This window comes from Dermochelys coriacea, chromosome 4 (assembly GCF_009764565.3).
Source record: "Dermochelys coriacea isolate rDerCor1 chromosome 4, rDerCor1.pri.v4, whole genome shotgun sequence".
Classification (NCBI taxonomy): domain Eukaryota; kingdom Metazoa; phylum Chordata; order Testudines; family Dermochelyidae; genus Dermochelys; species Dermochelys coriacea.
The window spans coordinates 83,566,782-83,594,599 of record NC_050071.1 but is presented as its reverse complement, the minus strand read 5'-3'; the positions used below and the strand labels follow the sequence as shown (position 1 = coordinate 83,594,599).

General features: G+C 42.6%; 1 protein-coding gene across 3 annotated transcripts; it reads right to left on the bottom strand.

Moving 5' to 3' along the window:
* Positions 1–532: 532 nt before the first annotated feature.
* On the bottom strand, positions 533–27,701 carry LOC119854647 (cytochrome P450 4V2). 3 transcript variants are annotated; one of them, XM_038399466.2, is made up of 11 exons: positions 27,370–27,678; positions 18,211–18,323; positions 16,025–16,110; positions 8,169–8,359; positions 7,661–7,730; positions 6,348–6,474; positions 5,067–5,258; positions 3,973–4,075; positions 3,341–3,475; positions 3,004–3,183; positions 533–1,228 (listed from the first exon to the last, which is right to left on the bottom strand). In XM_038399466.2, the coding sequence occupies exons 1-11, from the start codon at positions 27,578–27,580 to the stop codon at positions 1,041–1,043; spliced, it is 1,596 nt and encodes a 531-aa protein (XP_038255394.2). In that variant the 5' UTR covers positions 27,581–27,678; the 3' UTR covers positions 533–1,040. The 3 variants fall into 3 exon arrangements, with proteins under 3 accessions (XP_038255394.2, XP_043369566.1, XP_038255397.1); XM_043513631.1 differs by lacking the exon at positions 3,004–3,183 and having other exon boundaries at positions 27,370–27,701; XM_038399469.2 differs by lacking the exon at positions 18,211–18,323 and having other exon boundaries at positions 27,370–27,673.
* Positions 27,702–27,818: the final 117 nt, after the last annotated feature.

The window sequence follows — 27,818 nt, the reverse complement described above, 5'->3', positions numbered from 1 at the left end:
GTTTTGTGTGGGATACAATCTGGTAGACAGCTACTAAGCATGCCTACCAGATCAGATAAGATAGGAGGGAGACCGCCTAGATGGAGGATCCAGCTGGGGTTTAGATATCCAGCTGCTCAGCTGTGTCAGAACAGAGGTTGCAATTCCTAGTAATTCATGATGACAATGGATAATCATAGGGCTAGAGAAAAGCCAGACAATGACTCCGTAGCCTAAACCCTGCATCAGAATATGCCATAGCTCAGAAGCTAGGACACTCTCCTGAATGTGGAGAGTATTTGTGAAATTCAAATACATTCTCTATATCAGGGAGGGAGAGAAATGAATCCGAGTCTCCCATGTCCTAGGGAAGTACCCAGACTCCTCAGCTAAAGGTTACTAGGAAGCTCTTTCCCACCCTTCTCATTAATCCAGCCTTTGTTTTTATAAAAATGCCCAAAGCTAGAATGAAAATTTTCAGCTCAAAACATTTTGTTTTGACCCAATTTAAAATCTGTTGACTGTTCAATACGCTGAATAATTTCATTAATGGTTCAATCTAAAACAAAATGGTTTTTATTTTTTTTTAATTGCCAGTAAACTTACAAATCCATTATTCATGCAGCTCTAAGTATGATACAGTCTTTAATTACATTCTTGTATGTAACAAGTATGATCAACATACTTGTTTTTCCATAGGACCTGGATATCTCAACAGATTCTGGCCCTGCATGCTAAATTGTTAGAATTATTTGTGCTGGCAACCAAACTTCTCATTTTGTGCACAGGCGAGGCAGATATAGAACTCCCACCTTGTCCTCCAGTACCTGCTCTATTAAGTTAGGGAGGTTACGCTCGACACTACCTCCGTTTTCATTGTAACGTGAAAATCGTGCTGTGTGAACAAAGTGCCAGAAATACAAACTGAACGACAAGAAAAACTCCTTCTAATAATTTGAAACTGAGTTCCTTTATAAATGGTTACAATAATTTAAAATGCAGAGATTTACATAAATCTCAGCGAGAATCAACTACTAGCTGATCTTATAATGGCACATGTTTTAGGAGCTTTCTTCTTCTAACACACACACTCTTCTCCTCTTCAGTTGGATCCAGATGCCCTTATTTGGGCGAAGTATTAGTTCTCCCACGAGGCTAAGCCCTTCTCGCTCTTGACTTGTTTCCACCCAAAAGCGCCGTAGGATGATGGCTAGAACAGCTTTCTCTTCCATCTGTGCAAAGCGCTGGCCTTCAAGTTAAATTGGAACAAAACCAGTAGTAGTTTAGAAATTGTAATTACATGGCAAAGGTTTCCCACAAAATGCAGCATGGAAATAACTGTGCATCTGGTGTCACAGATTATAAGCCAATATGGGCCAAACTCAGGGTTGAATGGATGTGCACACACAGTGAGAAGGACAGAATTATGTCTATTTTTTATCCTAAAAGTGGAGTGTGCTGGTGTGGTAGAGAGGGAGAGGAATTAGGCAGATGATCAAAGGTTTACAAGAAAAGAGGAGGGGCGAATAAATAGACAGAAATTAAAAAGGAACTAAGCAAAGTGACAAGGGTCACAGACCACACAATTTGCCTGGGTCTACACTAAAAATTTATATCAGTATAGCTTCGTCTCTCAGGGGCGTGAAAAATCCACTTCCCCGAGGGATGCAGCTATACCAACCTAACCCCCGGGGTAGACAGTGCTAGATCGATGGAAGAATTCTTCCCTTGCTCTAGCTATCCCCTCTCGGGGACATGGATTACCTACGCCGAGGGGAGAATCCTTCCCATCAGCATACACAGTGTCTACACTGAAGCACTGCAGCTGTGCTGCTGTAGTGTTTGAAGTGTAGACAAGCCCAATCTTAGCCAAATATTTAACTCAAAAGAGATGTGGATTTAAAAAAGTTGTTTTCTGCTGCATTTCACACTTCCATCAACACCTTCTCTGTACATTGTCTATTCAGACTGCTATCTATCTAGGCAGGAATCATTATGTCTGCAAAACATCCAGACTTCTTTGGGTGCTCTAGAAACAATTAATTAATTAGCCTGGGTATAATAAATTCGATCAGCTTTTCAACACACGAAGATCTGATCAAGAACAAAAAAGTAATCTTTGAGGGTTTTTTTTAATTTTAGCTTCACTTAATATTTGGACTCCTGAGAATATCTACTATAACTTCGCACTGCTGACAGAAGAGCATTGCCAGTAGTGGTGCTTCTGTCATTGGGACTGACCCATACAAAATGGAATGAAACCCTGAAAATGAAATGAGATCAGACCCATGGAAATTTACCTTCCTCTCAGTATTTTGACCCATTCAAGGCTGTTAATATAATAGAATAGTGCTTCTAGATGAAGGTTCAATAGAAGGACAGCTTCTCTGATGTCACACCAACTATATAATATATACAATACTCCAAAAGCTCTTTATTTTTGAACACCCATAGCTGTGTTAGGTGCTTCAGAGAAACAATTGGAGACACAGTCCATTCCCTGAACAGCTTACAAGTTTAGGAATTCAGTGAACACCCCAGCAATCAGTGCAGAAGACAGAAGAGGGTTCTTAAATTTTCCCCTCCAGCCTGCAGGTTAGGACCATTGTATAGCCAGCAAACATATCCCAAGAGAAAGAAGGGAAAGACAGTGGCTCATGTTGTTCCCTAGTGAGTTGTCAGGGTGTCACTGATGGGTTCTGGAGTCTTGAAGATGTGTCCAGCCCTCTTGAGCAGAACTGAAGTTAGCATGATACAGTGCTACATATGGAGCATGTCCCAGTAAGGAGGAAAACAATAAAGTGGGTGTAATGTGGACTCTGAAGAACCCCACGGGAAGAAAGAAAATGTTGTGACAATGATCATGTGAGATACTGGTACTGCTTTGCTACAGTTCTCATCTACAGAGATCTGAAATCTCCATTCAAATTCATAGGCTCTGTTGTGAGTACTACAGCAAAGGCACCTTCACCTAAGTGGTAAGAAAATAACCACATATGGGACTTATTACATTTTACCATGTACCAATACAGTTTCTGGGTCCAGCAGAGAAGGGCACATATGCATATGGGTGCCTTCCCTTAGAATTCTCAGGGAAGAATCGCTCAGGCCTGAATTCTTCTGGCTCTGGGAAAATCTCCGGTTCTCTGTGCAGCACATAAGGAACCACAACTACCTCTGTTGCCTTTGGTATCTTAAATCCTCCTGCAAAAACAGTATCAACATGCCAGTGAAGTAAGTGGCTTTCTCTAAATGGATACAAAACTCAAAACCAATTTTTGATTTGTGCACTACCTTGACGGAGCAGATATTTATCAAACCTAAAATGATTAATACATACAAAAGGCTGAGAACTACTTACTAATATGGCAATCTTCACTTGTGGTGCGGGCAAAGAATGGAACAGAAGGGAAGAGACGAAGGGCTTCTTTAACAACACACTCAAGATATCGGAGCTTCTTCAAATCATCCATTGTGACTGGCCGGTCAGAGTTCCCTGATCAGAATCACAACAGGGGTGTGAGAAACAACTTTCCTAATCAGACTAAACACACAAGCTAGCTGAAGAGGCTCACAGCTATCTTAAACGATGACAAAACTACAACTGCACCACTGTGCTTACGGGTTTGAATCATTTATCTCAATTTTCATTCTTGTGATTTCTTTAAACTATTATTATTTATTATTTGTATTGAGATAGCATCAAAGAGCCCCAGTCATGGACTAGGACCCCATTGTGCTAGGCACTGTACAAATATAGAAGAGATGGTTCTTGCCCAAAAAGCTTACAATGTAAGTACTGAAATCTGTCACAACTCCCTTAGCATCAAACCAACTCCTAGTGACATCTCTTTCTCCACAGAAAAGTTACAGCTCATTTAGTGGCAGTACAATGGTTTGTCTTTCTAAACCTCTACACAGAAATTAATATATAAACCATATACTGTACCATGCAAACTTACACCCACATCCAAGGAAAGAGTAGAAACTTACCAAACACTTCATCCAATTCTCTGTGAACTTTCTTCTGGGCTTCAAGATGGCATCCAAGTAAGTAGATGGCCCAGTTCATAGCAGCAGCTGTTGTATCATGCCCCTAGAGGTACAGATTTACTCAGATGTTCAGATCTGCATTATCCTCATGCATATGAAGATAAATATATACAAAGAATTAGGGATATTATAGAGGTGAAACCTAATTGTACAGATACAGAAGAAAAGGTAAGACTATATGAATCCATGTAACAATTTGGTACCCAAGACATGACATAAGAAATAACCAGTTATGCAATTGGATGGATGGAGACTAAGATAAGAAAAAAGTTAAAACAAATCATAATAATTAATAAGCAGAAGTCCCTTTGCCATTGCTCTTCTATTACTTAGCTTTTCTATGTTGGCTGGGTGAAGGGTCTTCCTCCACATTCAGTCTCTATGAGGAAGAAGTTTGCTATTTTTTCCTTGTAGACATAAACTCGTTGACCCACTAAATTGCTCTGGACAGTCACAATAATTTAAACACTATATAGCAATCTTAAAGTCACTATTTTTTCCTCAGTCAACTGTTGAAAGGGCATTTGCCCTTCTTCACCACTTTACAATGAAATGTAAGTATACCTGACTTTTTAGTTACTCACTATCTTTACTATCCCATGATAAAATATACAGTATTACCATCAATTACCGGAAGAGGGCAAAGAAATTTAATTTTGCTAAGATATATATTACAAACATAAAACTCATCCATTCAAGTACTATGTGCTAAAGAAAACAAGAGAATGTTCACTAGCAACATATTTTAGTACAAGAAGTTTAATTTTAATCATATGTACTCTAATTATGCCAGAGAGTAATAGTGACCACAGTACAATTAATTCCACTGCCTCTGGGAGTACAGAGTTACACCAGCAGAAAACTGGAGCAGTACAGCAGGGAACCAGACCCAGTGTGATCTTTTCTAGTCATCCTGTGTCATAACGGATCTAAGTGTAATGGAAAGTATCCAAAGACAGCTGACAAAAGCGATTAGAAGCATAAAGAGATTGATTGTGGGAAGAGACTGGGAACATTCAGTTTAGTTGGAGTACCTCAAACATGAAAGTATCCACTTCTTCTCGAATATCCATGTAGCTCAGTTTGTTCCCTTCATCATCAGTTGCATTGAGAAGCATATCAAGAAAAGCCCTTCTCCTTTTGTGCCCACTTTGTTCACAGTTGTCATCAAAGTCATCTTTCTGTTGTGTGTGGTTCTTTATTTCACGGGCTTTTTCTGCAATAACCTTAGATATAAATAAATCAATATATTATTTTTTCCACAATTTAGATTCCACAATCTAAGTGTGTGACCACTGCACACGTACTTTAAAATAACTTTTACCTCAGATATTTAAAAACTGATTCTACCTCTGACTCCATGCTATGCACTGGTTGGTGATAGGAAGCGACATCTATACCCACCCCCTTAGTATTTGTTTTCCTATTGTACACTGAGTTTGCACAGGTCAGTGTTGTGAATCATGTAGAATCTGAGTTTTTAAATCCATGCTGGCTCTTTGCTTTGATTGTCCTTCATTTCTGAGTCTTCAATACCGTGTCTCTAGTAAGCAATATTATAATACTGTATAGTGATAGTACATCACACAGAATGCTAATCAGCATCAAGTTGTTATAGAAAGAAAGACAGGATTTGAATGGTAACCCATGTTAAGCACACCATTGTAGCTGGAGAAAATTAATTAGAATCAGATGTTACTTCTATGGATTTAAAATTAAGAGAAAATAGTGGACTTTTATAAAAAGTAGGTCATCTCCATGTATATTTTCCTTGCTGAAGTGTATTCACTGGTGTTTTTATTTTTAAGTATTCCATGCAGTCCAAATTTCTATCATTTTCTCAAAATTCAGATCTGAACTGAAATATTTAAGTACTGGACAAAGCACCAGAACAAAGCAGAATGCCGTTTTCAAATATTTTAGCTGTTACAAGCCTTAGGGTAAAGTGCACCAATTATTTTAAAATGTTGAGAACATTGTACGTTAAAGGAATTAGGATGATTCTATGTGATTTTTTTTTTTTACCACCAATTACAACTAAGTCATACTATTACCACGTGAGGGTGACCCATTGACTAAAACCAACACTCAAGTAATGAGTTCTAAGTCACATTATCTCTCCTCTTCAGAGGATTTCTTTAGGGACTGAATATCATAAATATTCAGTTCTCCTATTATATATATACACCACAGATAAGGTGATGTTCCCAATGACTGATTCCCTGTCACCACATTCACAATCTGGAATCTCTATATTTACTACATTATTTCTCTCCATTAATGGGAACACAATAGAAAAAGGAACAACAGGTTACATGGTCAGTAAAACTGTGAAGGATCTTGAGGCTTCTAGTATGTTCCCTTCCTTCTTGGAACATAGGGTACATCAAGTTAGACCAAAGCCAAGGAGACTTCTGTCTATGATGAATGAGGTCACTCATCCTAGGGTAACAAAAATAGCATTGTAATATTTACTTCTGAAAACATATTCACAACATGACTACAAGAGCCTAATAGGGTCTAAATTTCCTGGTCCTGGACAGGATGATGCAAGCACCACTTGATGTTGCAGACACAAACCATTTGGTCTAATCTTTAGAGATGCCCTCAATCCACTTTTAATTCATTATGATGCTCACTCCCAGCTATAATACTTTTCACATTTTTATTTATAGAAATGCTTCTGTCCAGTGAAATCTATTTTCCCATATAAAAGCAATTCAAGAAGTTTGTCACTATGAAAAAAAAACCTAGGGTCAACTTTTTCTCTTGGTCATACTAATGTAAATCTGGAATAACTCTACTGAAGTTCACAATATTAATCTGCATTTGCAAAAGGATCAGTCCCAAAACAAATCATTGTATAACCAATGCAATGCTTGTTCTAATATAATCTAATGTAGACCAATATGGTCTGATTCTTATGGTCACTAAGGCGCTTTTATATTGCTGTGGCAATAAAAAGGGGCTTTTGAATTAGAATAAATTACAGTTACACCCACTGTAAGGTCCCTTTACACTGCTATGGTGTGACTAATTTATTCTCACTTCACCATTGTGTTGCACCTCCTGTAGTCTTTTACACTAACGCATGACGAGTGCAAAACATCATCATTCTAACCAGACACCATTTCATACTCACTTTGCACTGTGTAAATGCTTATACAGGTGCAAATCAACAGTGAGTTGGGCCCAATGTGCTATATAGATTCAGTGTCCTCACGGCCCCCCCCCCATAAAGAAGACTAAAAGGAGCTGTGGTGACTAGTCCAGCCAATGTTAGCTATGGAAGGGCTGATTTGCAACTGCAACCTGTTCACACCGTTATAGAAGCTGGCCTTGCGGAGCCAATACAGAGGTCTCCTCTGTGCACATACAGCTTGCATAGGTTCTACCAATGTCCTGCCACTCTACCTCCATATGCACTCCCCCATCTCCACACATGGGCAATCCAGGACCTAACTTGCACATCAGCGGACCTTGTGCTTGAGTGAACTGTTGCTCTTGTGCAGGCCTGGTTGTCCTACCAGATTTTGCTTTTGTAAGCTCTGCGGTGCTATAGCTGGCATTGGCGTTCTCAATCCTTCACCAACAAAACTAAAGACAGACATGAAATATCTACACTTACTTATAAACAGCACGGACGTATTCAGAATCCCTATTGTCCTGCGCACCAACATTCTTGCCCATTGCAGTTTCTAGGAAGAGAAAAGAGAAATTTTTGAAGAGTACATTAGTGGGGTGGAAAGCCAAAAGTACATTGACAACATACAGCCAGGAGTTGCATGAAAGCATTGCAGCCATTTACATCCTCATCTCATGGCATTTCTCTTTTTTTAGAATATGTACTCTTAGCGTCTAGTCCTAATATTCCTGTTCTTTTAACTCTCCGTCAGTTTAGATTCCATGTCCGTTTTACCCCATAACACAATGTTTGATTGTTCAGATAGACACAAACATAATTAAAACAGAAAAGATGTGTTCAATGTTGATAATACAAAAATAGTGGTACAAAACCAGCGGGGCTTTTTTGTCAATTATCACAGCAAATGAAACTGTAGCATTGCGAACAGCTGTAGTCTCCTCATCATTTACAGGACTTTTATAGCAACTGTTGAATCATCACCAGGACTTACCACAGATTATATCAAGGGCACAGAGAGTGATGTCTAGAAAGCAATCAAAGGGCTCTTTGTCAACTTGCTTTTCAAGTTTATCAACCAAAATATTGGCTTGTTCATTCATGACTTCTAAAAAATCAGCTAGGATTGTGAAGTGGAATGTGGGAGTTATCATTTTCCTTCTGGAACGCCACTTATCTCCAGTGCTACAAAATAAAGAGTTGGAAATTAAGTACAAAAAAACCTCACCAAAAAGGAAACAATTAATTGCTTGTGGAAATGCTCAGTAAATATACAATTCCTGGCACTAGAGTAGCTACAACTGGTAGATAGATTCTTAGAGCTAATGTCATAAATATAAAGGGAAGGGTAAACACCTTTAAAATCCCTCCTGGCCAGAGGAAAAACCCTTTCACCTGTAAAGGGTTAAGAAGCTAGGATAACCTCGCTGGCACCTGACCAAAATGACCAATGAGGAGACAAGATACTTTCAAAGCTGGAGGGGAGGAGAAACAAAGGTTTTCTCTCTATCTGTGTGTCGTTTTGCCAGGAACAGAAAAGGAATGGAGTCTTAGAACTTAGTAAGTAATCTAGCTGGATATGCATTAGATTCTGTTTTGTTTAAATGACTGATAAAATAAGCTGTGCTGAATGGAATGTATATTCCTGTTTTTGTGTCTTTTTGTAACTTAAGGTTTTGCCTAGAGGGATTCTCTATGTTTTGAATCTGATGATCCTGTAAAGTATTTACCATCCTGATTTTACAGAGGTGATTCTTTTTACTTTTTCTTCAATTAAAATTCTTCTTTTAAGAACCTGATTGCTTCTTCATTATTCTTAAGATCCAAGGGTTTGGGTCTGTGTTCACCTATGCAAATTGGTGAGGATTTTTATCAAGCCTTCCCCAGGAAAGGAGGGTAGGGTTTGGGGAGGATTTTGGGGGGAAAGACATTTCCAAGCGGGCTCTTTCCTTGTTATATATTTGTTAGACGCTTGGTGGTGGCAGCAATAAAGTCCAAGGGCAAAAGGTAAAATAGTTTGTACCTTGGGGAAGTTTTAACCTAAGCTGGTAAAAATAAGCTTAGGGGGTTTTCATGCAGGTCCCCACATCTGTACCCTAGAGTTCAGAGTGGGGAAGGAACCTTGACAGCTGATCTTTTCAAATGCTGCCAGTGGACAATGTAGTCTTTGTCAGTCCATCTTCACTGATGACACTAAAGAGTGGCTGTAATGACTAGTAACATTTTTCATACATAAATTAATGTCGGTAGTTGCAGCCAGCACCACTCACCATAAGGGGCAAAATGGAAGTGCATTTTGCTAAAAAACTTCTAATCATACAGTGCTACTAACAGCTTGGTGCTAACTGTAGCTTTGCAAGACAAATTTGACGTATTTGCAAGACAAATACGGTGAACAAAATTACTCTAAGGCAAGGGCTGACATTGAGAAGGCACTTGCGGAGTAAGGGGATGAGGATAAGGGTAAATAAGAAGTCCCTTGTTAAATATTTAGCATCCCAGCTCCGGCTAAGACCATCTTCACTGATAATCATAAATGGTGGCTGCCCTCATTTTTCCACTATGTAGAAAAGTGAGGTTTACGGATAGTTATAGCCTAATATCCAATTTTTTACGTCAGTATCATCTATCTCAGAGAAGAGGATTCATCTGCCACAGAGGTGTTAAGGTGATGGGACAGAGACTGCCCAAGTATATGTTTCTGTGGTTCCTCCCCCCTGCAGGAAGCTGTTTCTTTTGCAGTGAGACCAACTAGTTTTGTTCCTCCCATGAACCTCTTTCAGAGTGCTTGATCCCAGCGACCCAAGCCATCTGGCTCATTCTGGGTGGGCCAAATCTACTTCACCTTCCCCTCTGCTGGGGTGTCTAGTGGGGTGCCACTGATGCTTCTCCAGGCCCCTCTCCCAATTACTGCTATTCTTTAAGGTATGCATGTGCTTGATCTTGCACCATCACAACACAGGCTGGCCAAAGGAGGCAGTGGGCCTTCTCTTCTTAGCTACTCTAAGCTACTCTAGCCTGTCTGCTCCTTATGCTGAATCCCTACTGCAATCTTAAGAGGAGACCTAGCCTGTGTCTCAGACGGTTTCAGCAGGGAACACAGCATCTTCCTGTTTGGAGCAGGGGAGCTCACAAACCCCCCACCCCTAAAATCGCTTATTTTTTAAATGTCCCCAAACTAAGCATTTCCTTGAACTGACCCTCCTTTGTCTACTGAGTGAAAGTCAGGAATACAGCATTGCTAGGATCCAGCCACAGTGTTAGTTCATTCCGAGTCTCTAATCAGTAAAAAATTATGGGGGAAATAATCACCAAAATATTTACAAAACATCTGAAATGGCAGATACCTACATTACACTTGTGCTTCCAGAACAGCATAAGTAGGTACTATTGCACTGAGGGAGCAATAAAGTGGGGCCCAGCCAGGGCCACCCCTCCCTCATGAATGGTATCCCCAGCACTGTACAGGGGAGACATCCACGGTGGACATTAGGTACCTTCCCTCCCCAGGCACATGTCCACTGTGGCAAAAAGACAGCAGAGGAGCCAGCCAGAGACTAAAGCCAGCAAAGCAGCAGTAGAAGCAACTGAACCAGGCACCCAGGAACACTAATAATATTTTCTACAGCTTTGACTGGACTTTCTCTGCCTTGTGCTGACTGGGGGAAGGGACTGGAGCAAACAGCCAACGTCTCTATTCCTCAGCCTGCCTCCACATCTGACCTTCCCCATATACCTTCCTCCCATCCCTCTTTTCATCTGCTCAGGCCCTCTCATCACTCTCCTTTCCTGCCTTTTCTGTTGTGTGAATCTCCTCTTAGCCCCCTTCAGAAAAAATCATCGCACTAGTATGACATCTGTGCTCCCACATTATTCACTTTGCTTGTGGGTCCCTTTCCCTCACCCTGTGTCTGTCTTGTCTACTTATACTGCAAGCTCTTCACGGAAGGGTGTATCTACTGCTGTGAATGTGTATGGTGCCTAGCACAAAAGGGGCCCAATGCATTACCCTAATAATCATAATTCATAATAACAACAGACTATCCCTTCAGCAGAGGTATAAGTGTGTATAATTGATAAATACATAAACACACCACCTTTGATATAGCACATAAATCCAAGCTGACTGCGAGTCAGATTCTGTCTGCAAGCTTGCTTTTCATTACACCCCAGCAGCTGCACTTAAAGTTCTAAGAACATAAATGAAGGCAGAATTTAATAATTCTGAATCAGATAACTGGCAAGGTGCTCAGGGTGTGCTTCACAAAGGGAGTTAAGTGCTGAATTCAGATACCTTGTGCAGAATTTAGGTCTAGATTGCTACAAGTACAAAAGGCCCTAATCATGAATGCAATGTTACAGTGGTGGCTAAGGAGCTGCTCTGCAGCTTTGAAGGGTGGAGAAGGATTCTCCTGCTCCATTCCCCCACATAGTGGTGCTCAACATGAGCACTATTCTCCTTCTTTTGAGCCCCATGGTTTGAAAATGAGCTATGTTTATTGTGCCACTTGCTCTGCATCTAAGCTGCTTGGTAGCTCTGCCGAGGGGCAGTGTGGTCCAGGTACTAGAATAGGAGTCAAAAGACCTGGAGTTTTGTGCCACTGTTCTGCTAGATGAACTTGGGAAAGTCACTTCACCTTTCTGTACCTCAGTTTCCCAAAATGTAAAATGAGAATAAAATTTACCCTTCTTTTAAAGGCTCTTTGAGATCAACAAGTTAAAAGCGATACATGAGATGCAAGTAGAAGTAGCAATAAAACACACACAAAAATATTTAAAGGATGGAAGGAAGGGGAAGTAAATGGCAATGAATACAAGTTAAAAATATAGGCAACTGATATGCGAAGATAAAGAAATATATGACATATCAATGTCCAAATGGGTTAGAGACAATAATAAGGTATTTTTTAAACATATCAGGAGCAAACCAACCCTATGTCAGGTATCAGAACGTTGCTTGATGTAAATGATTTAATTGTAAATACTGATGCAGAAAAGGGAGAAATGTTCAGTAGATATTTATGTTCTGTGTTTGGAACATGCAGCAGCCTGAACCCATTACACACAATATTGTGGATGGAATAGAAAGGTCAACATCTATAACAAAGAAGGATGTGAGGAAGTGACACTCACCTCTCACGAGCACCCCTTCTGGTTGGATGTGTCTACAGTCTTTCAGTTCTGGTAGCCCCTGCTGGTGGTTCCTCAGGTGGTTTTGCAGTGATTCAGCCCTCTGGCTGAGTCACCCACACTGTCTATATGTGAATCAAAACAGACCCTTTCCAGGACATACAGTCCACCAGAGGCCTGTCTATCCCTCCCCGAGCTCAGTGTCTAAGTAGTCCCGGCCCTGGTATGGGTATGTGCCCCTGCGGCCCTCCCCAGACTCAGTCCCAGCAACTAGCCACGAGCTCTTTCTTAGCTCCCCCAGTTCTTGCTAGCAAACTGTCTTAGGCTCAGTCCCAGCAGCCAGCCAGGAGCTCCTTCTTAGCTCCCCCAGTCACTGCCCAAACTGAGCTGTCCGTTGTCCTGCTATTATTTCAGACAGCCAGTAACCTGGTCCTCTCCCTTCCAGCTCCACGCAGCAGCTGACTCTCGCTCCTTTTTATATTGCCCTTCTGCCAGATCCTCTCTGGGACGAGGTGTGGCAGGACCCTGAGGCCTCCAGCAGGGGGACTGTGAGCCTAGTCTTTCCTGGCACACAGCATCTTCTTAAATTAAACATTTCCAAATCCACAGATAACTTACACCCAAGAGCCTTAAAGGAACTAGCTGAGGATCTCTCTGAATCACTAATGTTAATTTTTAACAAATCTTAGAAAACTGAGGAAATGCCAAAGGATGAGAGCATTGCCAACATAGTTCTAGTATTTAGAAAGGGAAACAGGGATGACACATGGAACTATACACTGGATAGCCTGATTCTGATCCCAAATAAAATGATGGAATAGTTAATTTGGGACTCTTATTAAAAAAGAATTAGAGGCTACAAATATAATTAACGCCAGTTAACATGGTTTCATAGAAGGCAGGTCTCATCAAATTAACCGGCTGTTATTTTGTACCTGCCACTGCGGAGAGCCCCAGGTCCTTTAAATCGCTGCCGGAACCCTGGGTCTTCCAGCTGCTGCCGCTACCCCAAGGCTCTGGCAGCGGGGCTCTGGCAGCAATTTAAAGTGCTCAGGCCTCCGGCTGCTGCCCGGAGCCTATGGCCCTTTTAAATTGCCAGCTTGGAGAAGCTGCCCCCTACCGGTATGGTTGGCTGTGCAAAGCTCTTGCAGGTACGCCGTACCGTACCGGCTTACTTTCACCTCTGACAAAGGCAGAACACAATAGCTGGAAGTTAGACAAATTCAAGCTTGAAATAAGTTGCCATTTCCTAGTCGTGGGGGTAATTAGACTTTGGAACAATTTACCAACATAAGTGGTAGGCTCACAGTTGCCTGGAGTCTTTAAAATGAGATTATATAGCTCTCTAAAAAATATGCTTTAATCTACCTTCAGGCTGGATGGTCATTGTGGGCTCTTTGGGCTCAGAATCTGTGAATTTATTAATCCCCCCCTTCATCCCTTTTTTCATGGGCCATAGGGAGACGTAGGTGTGTCTGCATTGCCCTCAGCATACTCATTTACACTTGCAGCTCTGTATTAAGACAATGATTATCATCAAATCTCATTCTTCAGGGTTTCAGCCACTCACCTGTAAGGATCAGGGAGGAATTTTTTCCACAATGCACAATTGGCCAGATTTCTTGTGGGGGATTGTGTGGGTTCACCCGGGGTGAAAGTAACTAAAGGGACTTACTGGTACGCAGGGCCAGGGCCTCAACCAGAAGGGGCAGGGCTTTTAAATCCCCAGGCTCTTTAAATCACAATTTAAAAGGCTCCGGAGCTCCAGCAGAGATTTAAAGGGCCCGAGGTTCCCAGCCGCCACTACCACAGCGGAGCCCTGGCCCTTTTAAATCACCGTTGGAGCCCCGGACACACAACCGCTACTCCAGGGTTCCGGCAGCGGGGCTCTGGTGCGATTTAAAGGACCGGGGGATCTGGCCGCTGTCCGGAGTCCAGGGCCCTTTTAAATTGCCAGCCTGGGGAAGCTGTCCCCTGCTGGTATGGTCAGCTATGTATGCAGTACCATACCGTACCGATTTACTTTAACCTCAGGGGTTCACCTTTCTCTGAAACATCAAGGATTGGCCACTACTGGAGACAGGACACCAGACAGGGTGGACCACTGCTCTGAATGGTACAGAAAATCGTCTCTCTCAGACAATGCCTGGTGTGTCTTGCACACAGGCTCAGGGTCAAATTGATCACCCAATTTGGGGTCAGGAAAGAATCAGCAAGTCAGATGGGAAGGGTACTTGGGCATTTTTTGCCATTCTCAATAGCAGTGTGTGGATTATCAGCCAGGATCATCTGTGCCTAGTTTACCTAATCAATTCCCTGCCATTGCAAGGGCCTTGGGTATTGGTAGCACCTTAGTCTTTCTTGTTCTCTGCCCGTAGCACACCTCAGTTTTGTCTCCTGGGAATTAAAATACTTCACTTTAACCCAAGTGTGGCAGATATGGCCATTTCCTGCAATATCCTTGGGAATTAAGTTTACATATGTTTGGGGTACATTGCATTAAATGAATGGTTGTGGGCCTGGATGATCAAATGACTATATTGAACAAAGTAGCAGACAAAAATGGATTCTTGGGATAATACCAGTGAAATGGATTTCCTGGGAAAAATCTAGGGGGAGGTGAATGCAAATTTCACACCCATCCCTGCCCCACCTATGGTTATGCAACTGCACCCTAAGAACAGCACAATCATCAGCTGATTCTGGAATCCCAAGATCAAAGGACCAAGCTATGTAAAGGAAAGATGAACCTATGCATGGGTGTGCTTGTTCTGAGCAAAAGCTGTGATGAACTTGTAACTACAGAAAAACCCTTTGATGGGGTTGGAAGCACTGACGCCTACCAAAGTCCCTGCTGAAGTAGGGAGTGGTGGGGGGGTCATCTTTGGTAAGCTTTCCAGCACGTGTGTAGATTCTTTTATTGTTTTTTATATGTTTTCCCTGTAATCCTTTCACCTTAAAAATAAACGTGCTTGCTTATAAAGAGCTGTGTGGCAACTTATAACTGTGTGCAATTTAACTGTCTATAGCCTTTGGAGAAAAAGCAAAACACAGACACTAGCCTGTTCAGGCAGTTTGGCTTGCTGGGAATACCACAGTTTAGGCAGGGAACCATGCAACCTACAAAAACTCCATCAGGAGGGAGAGAGACACGAAAAGGTGATGGGTGAGGAGTTGGGAGCCTAGAGTGGGTGCCCTTGCACATGGCTCGCCTTGAAGTTCATGAAGCTGAGTCTGAGGACAGCTGAGAGCTAGCTCAAAAAGACTACTTGTGTCATTTGTGTGGGGACAATATTTGATATTGCTGGATTATAATTGACTGATATTCTTTTGTTGAAAAATTAAAAGTTGTTTCTAACAATTATGAAAACTCGAGCTCAGTGAGTCCAAGTGAGGTCTTGCTACATCATTTGCTCTACAGTCCCATTCACATTCCTCACATTACACAATCCTTTCAAGAACTGATCCTTTCTAGACTCCAGATGGTGGCAGGAGGACCCCATTTTATGGCCCTGCAGGCGATACGTGGGCCTAAAGCTGCTCTTTGGGCATCTGTACTTTAGATTCTAATATTCAGACTCTAATTATGCCTTTTATTCTGTCTATTAGCAAATAAAATATAACACATTCTAGTCTTCAGGTAGTAAATATACATAATAACTTAGAATTAAACTTTGCATAACTTTAAAGGTACATGACTCTATTTATATATTACTATACCTTGTTAGAAGTCCTGTGCCAAGCCATGGATGTAGAAATTTGTACACAAAAGATTTTCCTATGTGCTTTGAACTGTTTAGAACAACCTACCAGCAGGAGAAAAGACAGAGGGGAAAAATCTCTTTAAAAGAAGAAGCTGGTAACACTGTATACTCATTCTATTTTTTAGGAGGAGGGCACTTGCAAAATATATTCAAAGCTATGACTGCTCTCCTATATACTTGAACACTCATTTACAATCAGAGATTGCTTTATATGGCTCAGTCAACTTTACAAACCCTGGAGGTACAGGAGAGATCATTAACAAGGAACTATTTATCACAATAAAAATACATCATTTTGACTGTAAGACCAGGAAAATGTTCCAATGGATTGTAATAGTCAATAGTCTGAATACGACATTCCTTTTTAATATATTGCAATATCTCCCAGGCCAAAGAGAAGTTGGATATCTGGACTGACAACTTGAACTGCAACAGTCTCTCTCATGTGACTGGTAAAAGTACATCTTCCTAACAGTAATATTAAACACGAGACACAGAATATAATTATTTATGTAATATATCTACAAACTTTGCCCAACTAGAGTAGGAGTCTTTCTTGGGGAATGACACCATCTTGTGCAGAATCTAAGCTTTCATTTTTAAAGTTAAGTTTCTAGCCCTTCGTCTTGTGAAGATAACTTGATTTCTGGTTGGATGGTTTACACCAAGGCAGCGACATCTTCCCAAGACAAAGGAGGTCAGTCTCCGAAGTGGGGCTGAGAGCGATAGCCACAAGTTTGTGAAGAAGAGACTTTTCAGAGGCAAAAAAATGGGTTGTTTTCTTGAGAAAGGGCAGGGGACATAAACACAGACTCTTATTAACAGTAAGATAAGTCATTTTGTCAGCCTCCTCGATTTTTAGTTGGACTAGTAGATTTTTATAGGAATTCAGCAGATATAAACTGGTGCTGTGCTTCCAGGGGCTCTCCCAGCAACTCATATAGCTACCCCTCTTAGCTCCATAGAACTGATATATTCCCAGAGGCGTTTCCATGGGGTCGGAGGAATGGGCGAGCAAACTGAAGAGGCAGGTTTACTCCAGTCCATGGCATAGGGTAGAAGGAGCTCCTAGGGGTGACACTGAGTCAACCTGAATTTCTTGCACATATATTTAAAGATTGAATTATATATACCTCTAGAGGCTGATGGTAGTGGGCAGATTTTATACACTGAAATACATAAACAAGTGTCCTGATAATCAGTGGCAGAAGAGATACCTGAACAACAAAGCTGCCTTAAGGCTACTCTGAATAACGCATTCTCCTTTATAAAATAATGTCTATGGTTTTAATTAAAACATTTTTTTCAGTTTTAATCCGATTGATGCAAGTTATATAATTTCCATCAGATAAACTGTCTGTCCTCAAGTCCTGTTGAGAGATTTCTTTGTATGCACTTTATTTAATAAATACAATAAAAAGTATCTCACCCATATATCATTTGCTTATATAAAACAACTGTGCCTCGAAGATAATAGCACAACACTGACGTTTTAAATCAGTGGATCAGTAACACAGTATCTGCATTCAGAACCTCTTATGTTGATGATGCAAAGTGAAGTTCAAGGTTTTCCACATCCAAAACCTGGATAAACATTTCCTCTCACTTAGTCGAGAATCACAGAAGTATTGTTAATCAATGTAAAGACCCAGAACAAGAAATTTTGCATTTATCTCCACACAAACTACAAACCATTCAGGGCTACACTGCACTATTTGCACCCTGCCATAGTAAAAGGGATTGGTACTCACACCCCTGCAATGAGAACAACAGGGGTATTGTGTCTCAGTTGCACTGACAGGGAGTGATTTGTGTCATTCCTTTAGCTCAGGCAGCAACCACTGGGAGGAGCATATGGTATGCAGTCCCTGTGCTCCCCTGAGTGCCTAGAGTTATAAAGCACCTGCACAAAAATAGGGAGGGAGGGCAGGCAGGGAGGAGGGGGAGACCAGCATAAAGCCTAAGCTGTAGAACTAACAAGAAGTTTGGTGACTGGCATCTGTGCTTCATGACCAGCCATTTTCAATGTTTACTATAAACTCTGGAGATGAAACAACACAAAATTTCAAATTAGGGAATAACTGTCATAAATTGTATGACTTGTACAAACAAATCTATTAAACCTGAGATACAAACACTCACCTCTACAGCATCTGGATGATATAAAATCACAAAAGGCAATGGTCCTATCCAAAGTTTTAGCAGTGGTAGATTCCTGTATTCTGCTAAGTTGTTTACTATTTGTTTAAAGAAATCTGTGGGGGGAAAAAATCAATTTGAATAGGCCAAAACCAGAACTTCTGTAATCATGTAATTGACAATGAGTTCACTGTAGTGTTAGTTTTGCTACTGTGAAAAAGCAAGTATGTTTTGCACTTATTTATTATGTTGATCATAGTAGCACAATCAGTCGAGATTGTTATAAGTACTGTACAGACACAGGAATCTTGCAACCTAAATAGAAAGGACAAATGAAAGAATATAAATGAAATATTTTATCCCCCTTTTACAGATGGGGATCCAACACACAAATAGATTATGTGACTTGCCCAAGGAAGTCCATCGCAAAAGAAGACTATGACTTGCCAAAGGAAGTCTTGCCCAAGGAAGTCTATGGCAAAGCTAGAAATTGAATACATTTCTCCAGAGTCCCAGTCCAGTGCATTAACACAAACCCATCCTCATACTGATTAATTTTTCTGAACATGGAAGATGAAATATAAATCTTTGGGGGAGGGTAAGGATCATCTATTAAGTACAAGAGAACCTCTACTAATTGATTTTAAAGACCTTAATTGAGTCCCTCTAAAATGGCACCACGAACATCTGAGATGAAAGGGGAAATGAGATTATGCAGATGAATAAATCATTCCACAATAATGCTAGAGTCCCACATTTGAAAGAGATTTATACACAAAAGACCAGAGGGTCACCACCTATTATTAAGATTGCCTGACACTTTCCACTGTAAGGCCTCATTTTTAGTTGCTTATAATTTTGCCAAACTTTAACAGTTTGGGTTGCAAATTTCCACGCCAGGTGCCCACCTCAAGCCAAATTTCAGCCAAAACTGTTCAGTTGTTTTGAACAAGTTGAACAAGGCTAAGTACAAGTTGTTGTTTTGCTCATGTTAAAAAATTCTTGAGACCTTTATTTTTAAATGCCTTAACACCTCCATGCAAGGGAGCGGACTGTGTGTCAGGAATGCACCTTGTGCCACCCCAGTAAAAATCCGCCCAAATTTGAGCAGCTTTAGCCTTTGAAAAAAAAACATTTTGTACTTGTTCAATAGAGACTTGCTGGGTTTTAACAGCTAAAAATCTCTGAAGATTCCTTCTTCACTGAGCATACTTGAGTCTCTCACAGCTCCGTTGTGTGACCACACTTTTTATGTGCCATCCCTGCAGAGCAACTGGCTATACTGCATCCCCTCCCCACCCTCACATGTGACCAGACCATGCATATGCCATCCTCACAGAGTGACTGAGCTGCCTCCATCCCCTCAACAGCTCCTGCATGGGACTGGACTGCACATGCCCTCCCCAGCCAAGGGTTACGAGGCTCAAAAGAACTTTCAGCATAATGGCTGCTTCAGCCCAGGGTACAACTGGGCACCACAACTCAGAGCAGGGAGCCTCTCTCTTCTGTGCTCTCTATGACTCTCCCGCTGGTACCCAGGCAGCATGGAGAAGGAAACTGCAGACAGGACAAAAGTCAGACCAGGGGGAAGGAAAGGAGTAGATTGGGACAAGAGAGCTAATGAAACTGGGACCGTGAGGGGAGAGAAACTCTGACTGGGATTGGACAGGGAATACTGGGCTGACTGGGCAAGGAGACTGGGAGCTGGGGAAGGAAGGGCATGTTGGGATTTGTTGGGTGGGGAGACAGGGACTAATTGGGCAAGGAGACAGGAATCATTGAGGGAAATGGGAAGATAGAGAACTAGGATACAGTTACCTGGAGGGCTGGGTGGAGGGAGGGAAACTGGGACTGTTTGGCCACAAGACGGGGACAAGGAACCAGGGGGAAATGGGAGCATGTGAGAGGAGAGACAGATCTGACAAGGAACTGGAGTGAGTGGAAAGAAGTGAGACTGGCTGGGCAAAGAGACTGGGACAAGGAGCTAGGGAGGGAAGAGAAGGATACTGAGACTGGATGAAGAATCCTGAGAGGGAGACTGGGACCGATAGACAGTACAAGAGGGAGAGAAAAGGCATATCAGATGAGGAGCCAGATGGGAAAACTGAGAGATGCTGGGCAAAGAGACAACGACTGGATGTGGGGACAGGGAGAGATTTGGAATCATTGGGATATTTGGATTCAGACAGTGAGACCAGAGGGGAAGACAAAGACTGGCTGGGTAAGAAGACTGGGTCTAAGATAAAAAGCCTGATAAGAGGTGACTGGATAGGCAAGGAGGCCAAGGCTGGAGAAGTGAGCAAGATATAGGACTAGAACAGGGATAGGAACAGGTTGGAGGGGACAGGGAAGAAAGGGATCAAAGCTTGGGGAAAACAGGCAGAAGAGTTTGTGGAGAACATGAGCCTCCAGAGTCTGGATAAAAGCCAAAATTCCGGAATCTCATCGTTCCTCTGTTGACAACAAATATCTGTGAAACTAACTGGCAAATCTGTGTCTCATCCCTCTCTAGTGCTGGCCCACAAAGAGATGGCATACTATTGCTATCAGATACTCCATTAGTTTAAGTGGCAGAGGTCTGTGCAGTGGATTTAATGGTCTCAACCTTGCTGATGAACCATGTAGGTGTCAATACAATGATGGAATACATGATGGAATTTCTGTTTTTTCAGCTTGCTTTTTAAAAAATTCTGAAAATTACACACACACAAACTATGTTTAAAACCATTGTTAAGGTTACAAAGTCAGAGTTAAGGTTCTCTGTGCATCCTGAAGAATATACATTATGATACAGTCTTTATCTACATGATCAGATATTTTTTTCCATGAGCCCCGTGCCTGATTCAGTGAATGGGATGGAGCTGCTCTGAGGATTAATCAGAGCCATGTAAGTGAAGGAATCTGCTGTCTGTAGGATCCCTGCCTCATTTGTTATAGAAAAGGAGCATAGTTGGGGCTCTACCAAATTCACGGTCCACTTTGGTCAATTTCACGATCAGAGTATGTTTAAAATCATACATTTCATGATTTCAGTTATTTAAATCTGAAATTTCATGGTGTTATAATTGTAGGGGTCCTTACCCAAAAAGGAGTTGTGGGCAGGGTTGCGAGATCATTGTAGGGAGGGTTGCAGTACTGCTACCCTTACTTCTGCGCAGCTGCTGGCGGCACCACTGCCTTCAAAGCTGGGGAGCTGGAGAGTGGCGGCTGCTGGCTGAGAGCCCAGCTCTGAAGGCAGAGCTACCTGCAGAGCTGGGCCCTGAGTCAACAGCTGCCACTCTCCAGCCACCCACCTCTGAAGGCAGCAGTGCAGAAGTAAGGATGACATGGTAAGGTATTGCTAACCTTACTTCTGCACTGCTGCTGGCAGAGCGCTGCCTTCAGACCTGGGTGCCCAGCCAACAGCCGTCGCTCTCTGGCCACCCAGCTCTGAAGGCAACACAGAAGTAAGGGTGGCAGTACCACAACCTGACCTAAAATAACATTGCAAGCCCCCTGCAACTCCCTTTTGAGTCAGGACCCCTAATTTGAGAAACACTGTTTCTTCCCTTCCCTTCCCCTCCCCGTTCCCCCTCCCCCATGTGAAATCTGTATAGTATAGGCTACAAGAACACAAAAGACCACATTTCACACGGGGGAGAGGAACTTCACAGTATGTAACGCTTTTTTCATGGCTGTGAATTTCGTAGGGCCCTCTGCATAGCAAATGAGGGCAAGGGTTTGCAGGAAGAGAAAGGAGGATCTGGTGGTTTAGATAGTAGAATTCTGCCCTGGAGAACTGGCTTCTATCCCAGCCTCTGCCACAGAGGGTGATGCTAAGCAGGTCACTTAACCCAAATTTTCCACAGGTAGTCATTAATTGTGTGTTCCTCATTTTCTGGATGCCCAAACGTGGCCTATTCAGGAGAAGGGCAGGGGGCTCATAATTGCAGCTGAAGTCAGCGGGAGCTGTGCTTGAATATATAAAGTGTGATACATTGTTAAGTACTATAAAAAATCAGGTCTTCAGCATCTCAGATTGAGCACCTAAAATTAGTGGATATTTTTTACCTTAATCTCTCTGTGCCTCACTTCCCCATAATAATACCCCCTCACCTAACAGTGGTGATGCAAAAAATTAATTAATTAATGTTTGGGAAGCAGATGGATACTACTGTGATCAGTATCATAGAAGAGACCTCAAGGAAACTAATAATTTTATCTTCATATTAGAATTTGACTAGCATGCAGTAAATACAGCCTATGGCAACATACTAAACCATCGGGTTAAAACAAAACATTGAATAGCTGCTCATTAACTGAGCACTGTCCATCCTACATGCAGAATGCGGCTGGGGTCCTATGGAAAATATAGTATGTGATCATGTAATTAAAGACTAGATCATAATCCATATGCATAAAGAGAGCTCTTTTAAGGTTGTACAGCCAACCTTAATGTTGGCATTTCCTAACTTTTGAGTGCTTGACTTGAAAACCTTCATAATATTCTTTTAAACTAAATTTGTGTGTGCGATAGATATAAATGTAGCAAATGCTGTCTTAGGCCCTGAACTTGCAAGGAATTCCACACAGGCAGCCGCCTGCACTTGTCCAGAGCAAATGGCAGGATTGTGGCCCTAGTGTATGTCTTTTAACCCACATATGTCATAGTACAAAGTCAGAAATGACATGTAAAAGAGCAGTTCAGCCGACTAGATCTTTATCAGAATGTATGGTGCAAAATAAACACATTTAAACCACCTAGAACCTTGAAAATTTCCCTGGTATTGGCAAGACATTCCTACAAAAGCATTATTTATGCTTACCCTGATCAAAACAAAATTCTGCTTTTAAAGACACTCATTGGCTTTCCAAATAAAATACTGTAACATTTCCAAATCTGAGCCCTGTCTGCTCTATAACTGGTTTCCAGGCCCTGGGCAACAAATTGAAACAGGAAGACTAGAGACTCTTCTCTAAGTGAGAGCTATTGGTTTCCGTAGAATCTAAGATTTCTGCTCCTTGTCGTTGTGAAGATAACTTTCCAAACATGACCCAAGTATGATCTGATGCAGCATTTCCTGGCCTTTCATAGAATCATAGAAGATTATGGTTGGAATAGACCTCAGGAGGTCATCTAGTCCAATCCCCTGCTCAAAGCAGGACCAACACCAAGTAAATCATCCCTGGCAGGGCTTTGTCAAGCCGGGCCTTAAAAACCTCTAACGATGGAGATTCCACCATCTCCCTAGGGAACTCATTCCAGTGCTTCACCACCCTCCTAGTGAAACAGTGTTTCCTAATAGCCAACCTAGACCTCCCCCACTGCAACTTGACACCGTTGCTCCTTGTTCTATCATCTGCCACCACTGAGAACAGCCGAGCTCCATCCCCTTTGGAACCCCCCTTCAGATCCGCCCTTCAGGTAGTTGAAGGCTGCTATCAAATCCCCCCTCACTCTTCTCTTCTGCAGACTAAAAAAGCCCAGTTTCCTCAGCCTCTCTGCATGTGCCCCAGTCCCCTGATCATTTTCATTGCCCTCCGCTGGACTCTCCAATTTGTCCACATCCTTTCTGTAGTGGGGGGCCCAAAACTGGAGCAGGTGGCCTCACCAGAGCCAAACAGAAGGGAATAATCACCTCCCTCGATCCGCTGGCAATGCTCCTACTAATGCAGCCCAATATGCCATTAGACTTCTTGGCAACGAGGGCACACTGCTGACTCATATCCAGCTTCTCATCCACTGTAATCTCCAAGTCCTTTTCTGCAGAACTGCTGCTTAGCTAGTCGGTCCCCAGTCTATAGCAGTGCATGGGATTCTTCGATTCTAAGTGCAGGACTCTGCACTTGTCTTTGTTGAACCTCATCAGATTTCTTTTGGCCCAATCCTCCAATTTGTCTAGGTCACTCTGGATCCTATCCCTACCCTCCAGCATATCTACCTCTCCCCCCATCTTAGTGTAATCGGCGAACTTGCTGAGGGTGCAATCCATGCCATCATCCAGATCATTAATAAAGGTGTTGAACAAAACCAGCCCCAGGACCAATCCATGGGGCACTCCGCTTGATACCGGCTGCCAACTAGACATCGAGCTGTTGATCACTACCCATTGAGCCCAACAATCTAGCCAGCTTTCTATCCATCTTATAGTCCATTCATCCAATCTATACTTTTTTTTAAACTTGCTGGCAAAAATACTGTGGGAGACCGTATCAAAAGCTTTGCTAAAGTCAAGATATGTCATGTCCACTGCTTTCTCCATATCCACAGAGCCAGTTATCTCATCATAGAAGGCAATCATGTTGGTCAGGCATGACTTGCCCTTGGTGAATCCATGTTGACTGTTCCTGATCACCCTCCTCTCCTCCAAAATGCTTCAAAATGGTTTCTTTGAGGACCTTTCTAAATCAACAGAGAGATTGTGCTGGTTAGGCTTTTGGAAGGGGAAGAGCTGCCACCATTAGGAGAAGGGTTCCGTGTGTGTAAGTTTGTAGGAGGGCTATACTTCCCACCTACGGGAACAGAGGCTTGAGTGCAGTCTCACCTCCTAAAGCAAGAGTCCATGGGAGTATTCAAGCTCCCAGATAGAAGGCTCTTTGGGTGTAGGTGGGGACATCAACAACACCCCATCGCCCCTTAGAGACAGTTCTGTGGAGAAGAGTCTCTCTTGCTACAGCAACAGAGGAGGAGGATGCTAAGTCCATCAACCACAATCTACCCCAAGCAGAGTTTCATCGAGCTCCCAACACAGACACAGCTCTCTGTTGGGATAGCCAGAGGGGCCCCAACACAGGGCTCTGTGTTGAAATGTCTGCTCAGTTTTAATTGGCCCTCACAGGAGTTTGATTAAAGGATAAAGGACCCCTGGGTCTTTGAGGCTCTTGAGGTGCTGGTGCTTTAAAGCTCCACCCTCAGAATACCTGTGCTGGCCTGGTGGCTAATTGAAGCTGCTCTTTGTGAGCACTTGTGCACCAACTGGGACCCAGTGTCTCTAGATGGGTTCCCTGCCCAAGTGTGAAAGATCCAGGCCATTGTAGTTTCTCCTGGTGGCTGTGCTGCAGCAAAGAGCTCTGGGGCAGCTTGGAACTTTAAAGCTTCACATCTACAAGGCCTGTGCTGGCAGCTGTTGGGGCCATGGAGTGGGAGGTGCTGAGAGGAGCCAATGTACCCCACTGCATTTGTCTTAACTCCAGCAGGTAGGGAAGGGTCCAAGAGGTTACATAACATTTATATATAATGTGCTACAAATGGACTTTGTGTTGTTTCTCTAGTAAGAGAGTTGTGGCAGATGTATGTTAATTACACATAAAATAATTACGTAAGATACTAAGTCCAGGAGTTATTTAGTGTTATAAAATGTGGACTTCATATTTTACAGATAGAAGAACACAACGTGAAATACAGCTCACAATTTATAACCCATAGTACATATATTATACTTCTGTTTTGCCACAGAGGCATTTTGCAGATGCAAGACCATATCAATCTACATTTTAATGAAAATTCTATGAGTGTGAGAAGGGCAGGATTCGGCCTGTACATTTAGCAAAAAGCTAACAATAAACCAGATCAGCTACCTTTTGGGATATCCAGACACCAGATAAAATTCACCGTGTTAGGTGTTCAGTTGTTGTAAATCAGCAGCACTCTATTGAAGACACTGGATTTACACCAGTTGCAGGTCTGGCCTATTGTTTTCCCAAATGACATCAAGAAGAAAAAATTTCACCAGCAGGAGCATTAAACCTACATTTATTGTATTGTCTTCTTCAGCACAACCACCACACTCACCCTGCAGCAAAGTTAAGCAACTAAATAATCCTTTTTCTTCATTCCACTTCAGGTATAACTTACCTGAAAGATCCCTTTTGTTAAAAAAAAATCAAGGCTCAGTAATACAGCACAAAACAACCCATAGTTGCACAGGTACAATAAGCACAGAAATCCATGCATATTGATATTTTTACTATCTCACTTTACTCGCACAATAACTTCAGCACCTTAAGACTCATATGAATATAGATGTATAAAAAAGTCTCACAGTAGAAAAAGAATTAGTAATGTCTGATTTGTCTTGAAAATCAGAGGAGCATAATGAATGGACTCATAACACTGGAAGGTGGAACTGTTCCAGTTTTGCATAAATACTGCATACACTTTGAAAGTTTTTTCTGAAACAACAATTCCTATGTACATAACAAGCTCATCTAATTATGTAATTATCCAGCGCTTTAGCATAAGACTCCTTTACCGTAGAATCTAGTGGGAAAACATGTACCATGGCAGTTGTTTTTAAATGTATTAACCATAAAGAGGCTGACCAAGGGTCTCTAAAGTTTCACTGAAAGACAAGAAATGGATTTCAAAGCATACAGGAGTGGTGGAAAGGTAACTTCTGAAAAAGGTAAACTTCAAAATGTCCTTTTGAACTCTTGAAAGTTAAAAATATTTGACATCAGTTAGGAAATATCTGGTAAAAATCAAAACAAACAATTCGTCCAAGTTTAATGTTACGTTTGGACCAAGACAGAGGGGGAGCTGCAAGCAACACAACTGTCTGCCGGCGTAACTACTATTCCGGATGCAAAAGAGAAACTAACACAGAAGGAGGCTTTGCAATAGGGAGGCGAAGTGCTCAAATAGTTAAAGGGACAGGACATCATTGGTAAGAACTTGTTTTCGTGAAACAAATTATAATCAATTTATAAACTCGTTGGAAATAGCGGGGAGGGAATACCCCAGGAACCATGAAGACTTGTCAGAGGTTTCTGGGGGAGGTTTGGTTAGTTGAAGTAGAGTCTCGGTAATACTGCCTGTCTGCCTGGATCTAGAAATGCAGCAGGATGCTAAGTACTGAAATCTTTTTTGTGTTCAGCTTGAAAAAAATCCTTTAACCTAAGACCAGCTCGCTCCTACTCTGTTATTCTACAACACCACCACCACTTAGTGATGGGGCCAGTCCAGCTCCACGGCTGCAAATCAGCTCCTATTTCTACAGCCCCTGGAAATCGCCAGCCACTTCCCGAGCACTTTACAAATATCTACACCGCTGTCCGCCCTGTTGGCAGGGCTTATCCCCAGGGCATTGCGGTCACCCTGGAGAGAGGGTGCTGCAGGCAGCGGCTCCACGAGGGAAGAGGGGTTTGCAGGCAGCTACCGCTACATGTCTGGGCGGCCGTTACCTTCTCCTTTGCGCTCGAAGAGCAGAGCATTTCCCAGCAGCGGGTAACAGGGGCTGAGCCCCGGAATCGGCTTCAGCGCCTTCCACTTCCCCAGGTAATCCGGCAGCAGGCGGAACGTGAAGGCTGCCAGCAGCGCGAAGAGCAGAGTGGCGACTCCAGCCCCCCAGTAGAGCAGCTGGTCCCCCTCCTGGGCCAGCTGCAGAGCCCCCATCGCTGCCCCCACCCGGCCGCCGGGCGTGCCCTGAGCCGTCGTCCCGAGAACACTTCCCCCCCGCCCGAGCCCGAGCTGGGCGGCTGCGCCGAGGGACTCCAGGAGGCGGAGCCCGAGCCCCGGGGCCTGGGCTGGAGCGGGGGGCCGGGGGGCAAAGCGGCAGGGAAGAAGGGAGCTGTAGACCGGCTCCATGAGCGAGCGGAGGAAGGAAACGCTGCTGTGATCCGTGGTTGGCCTT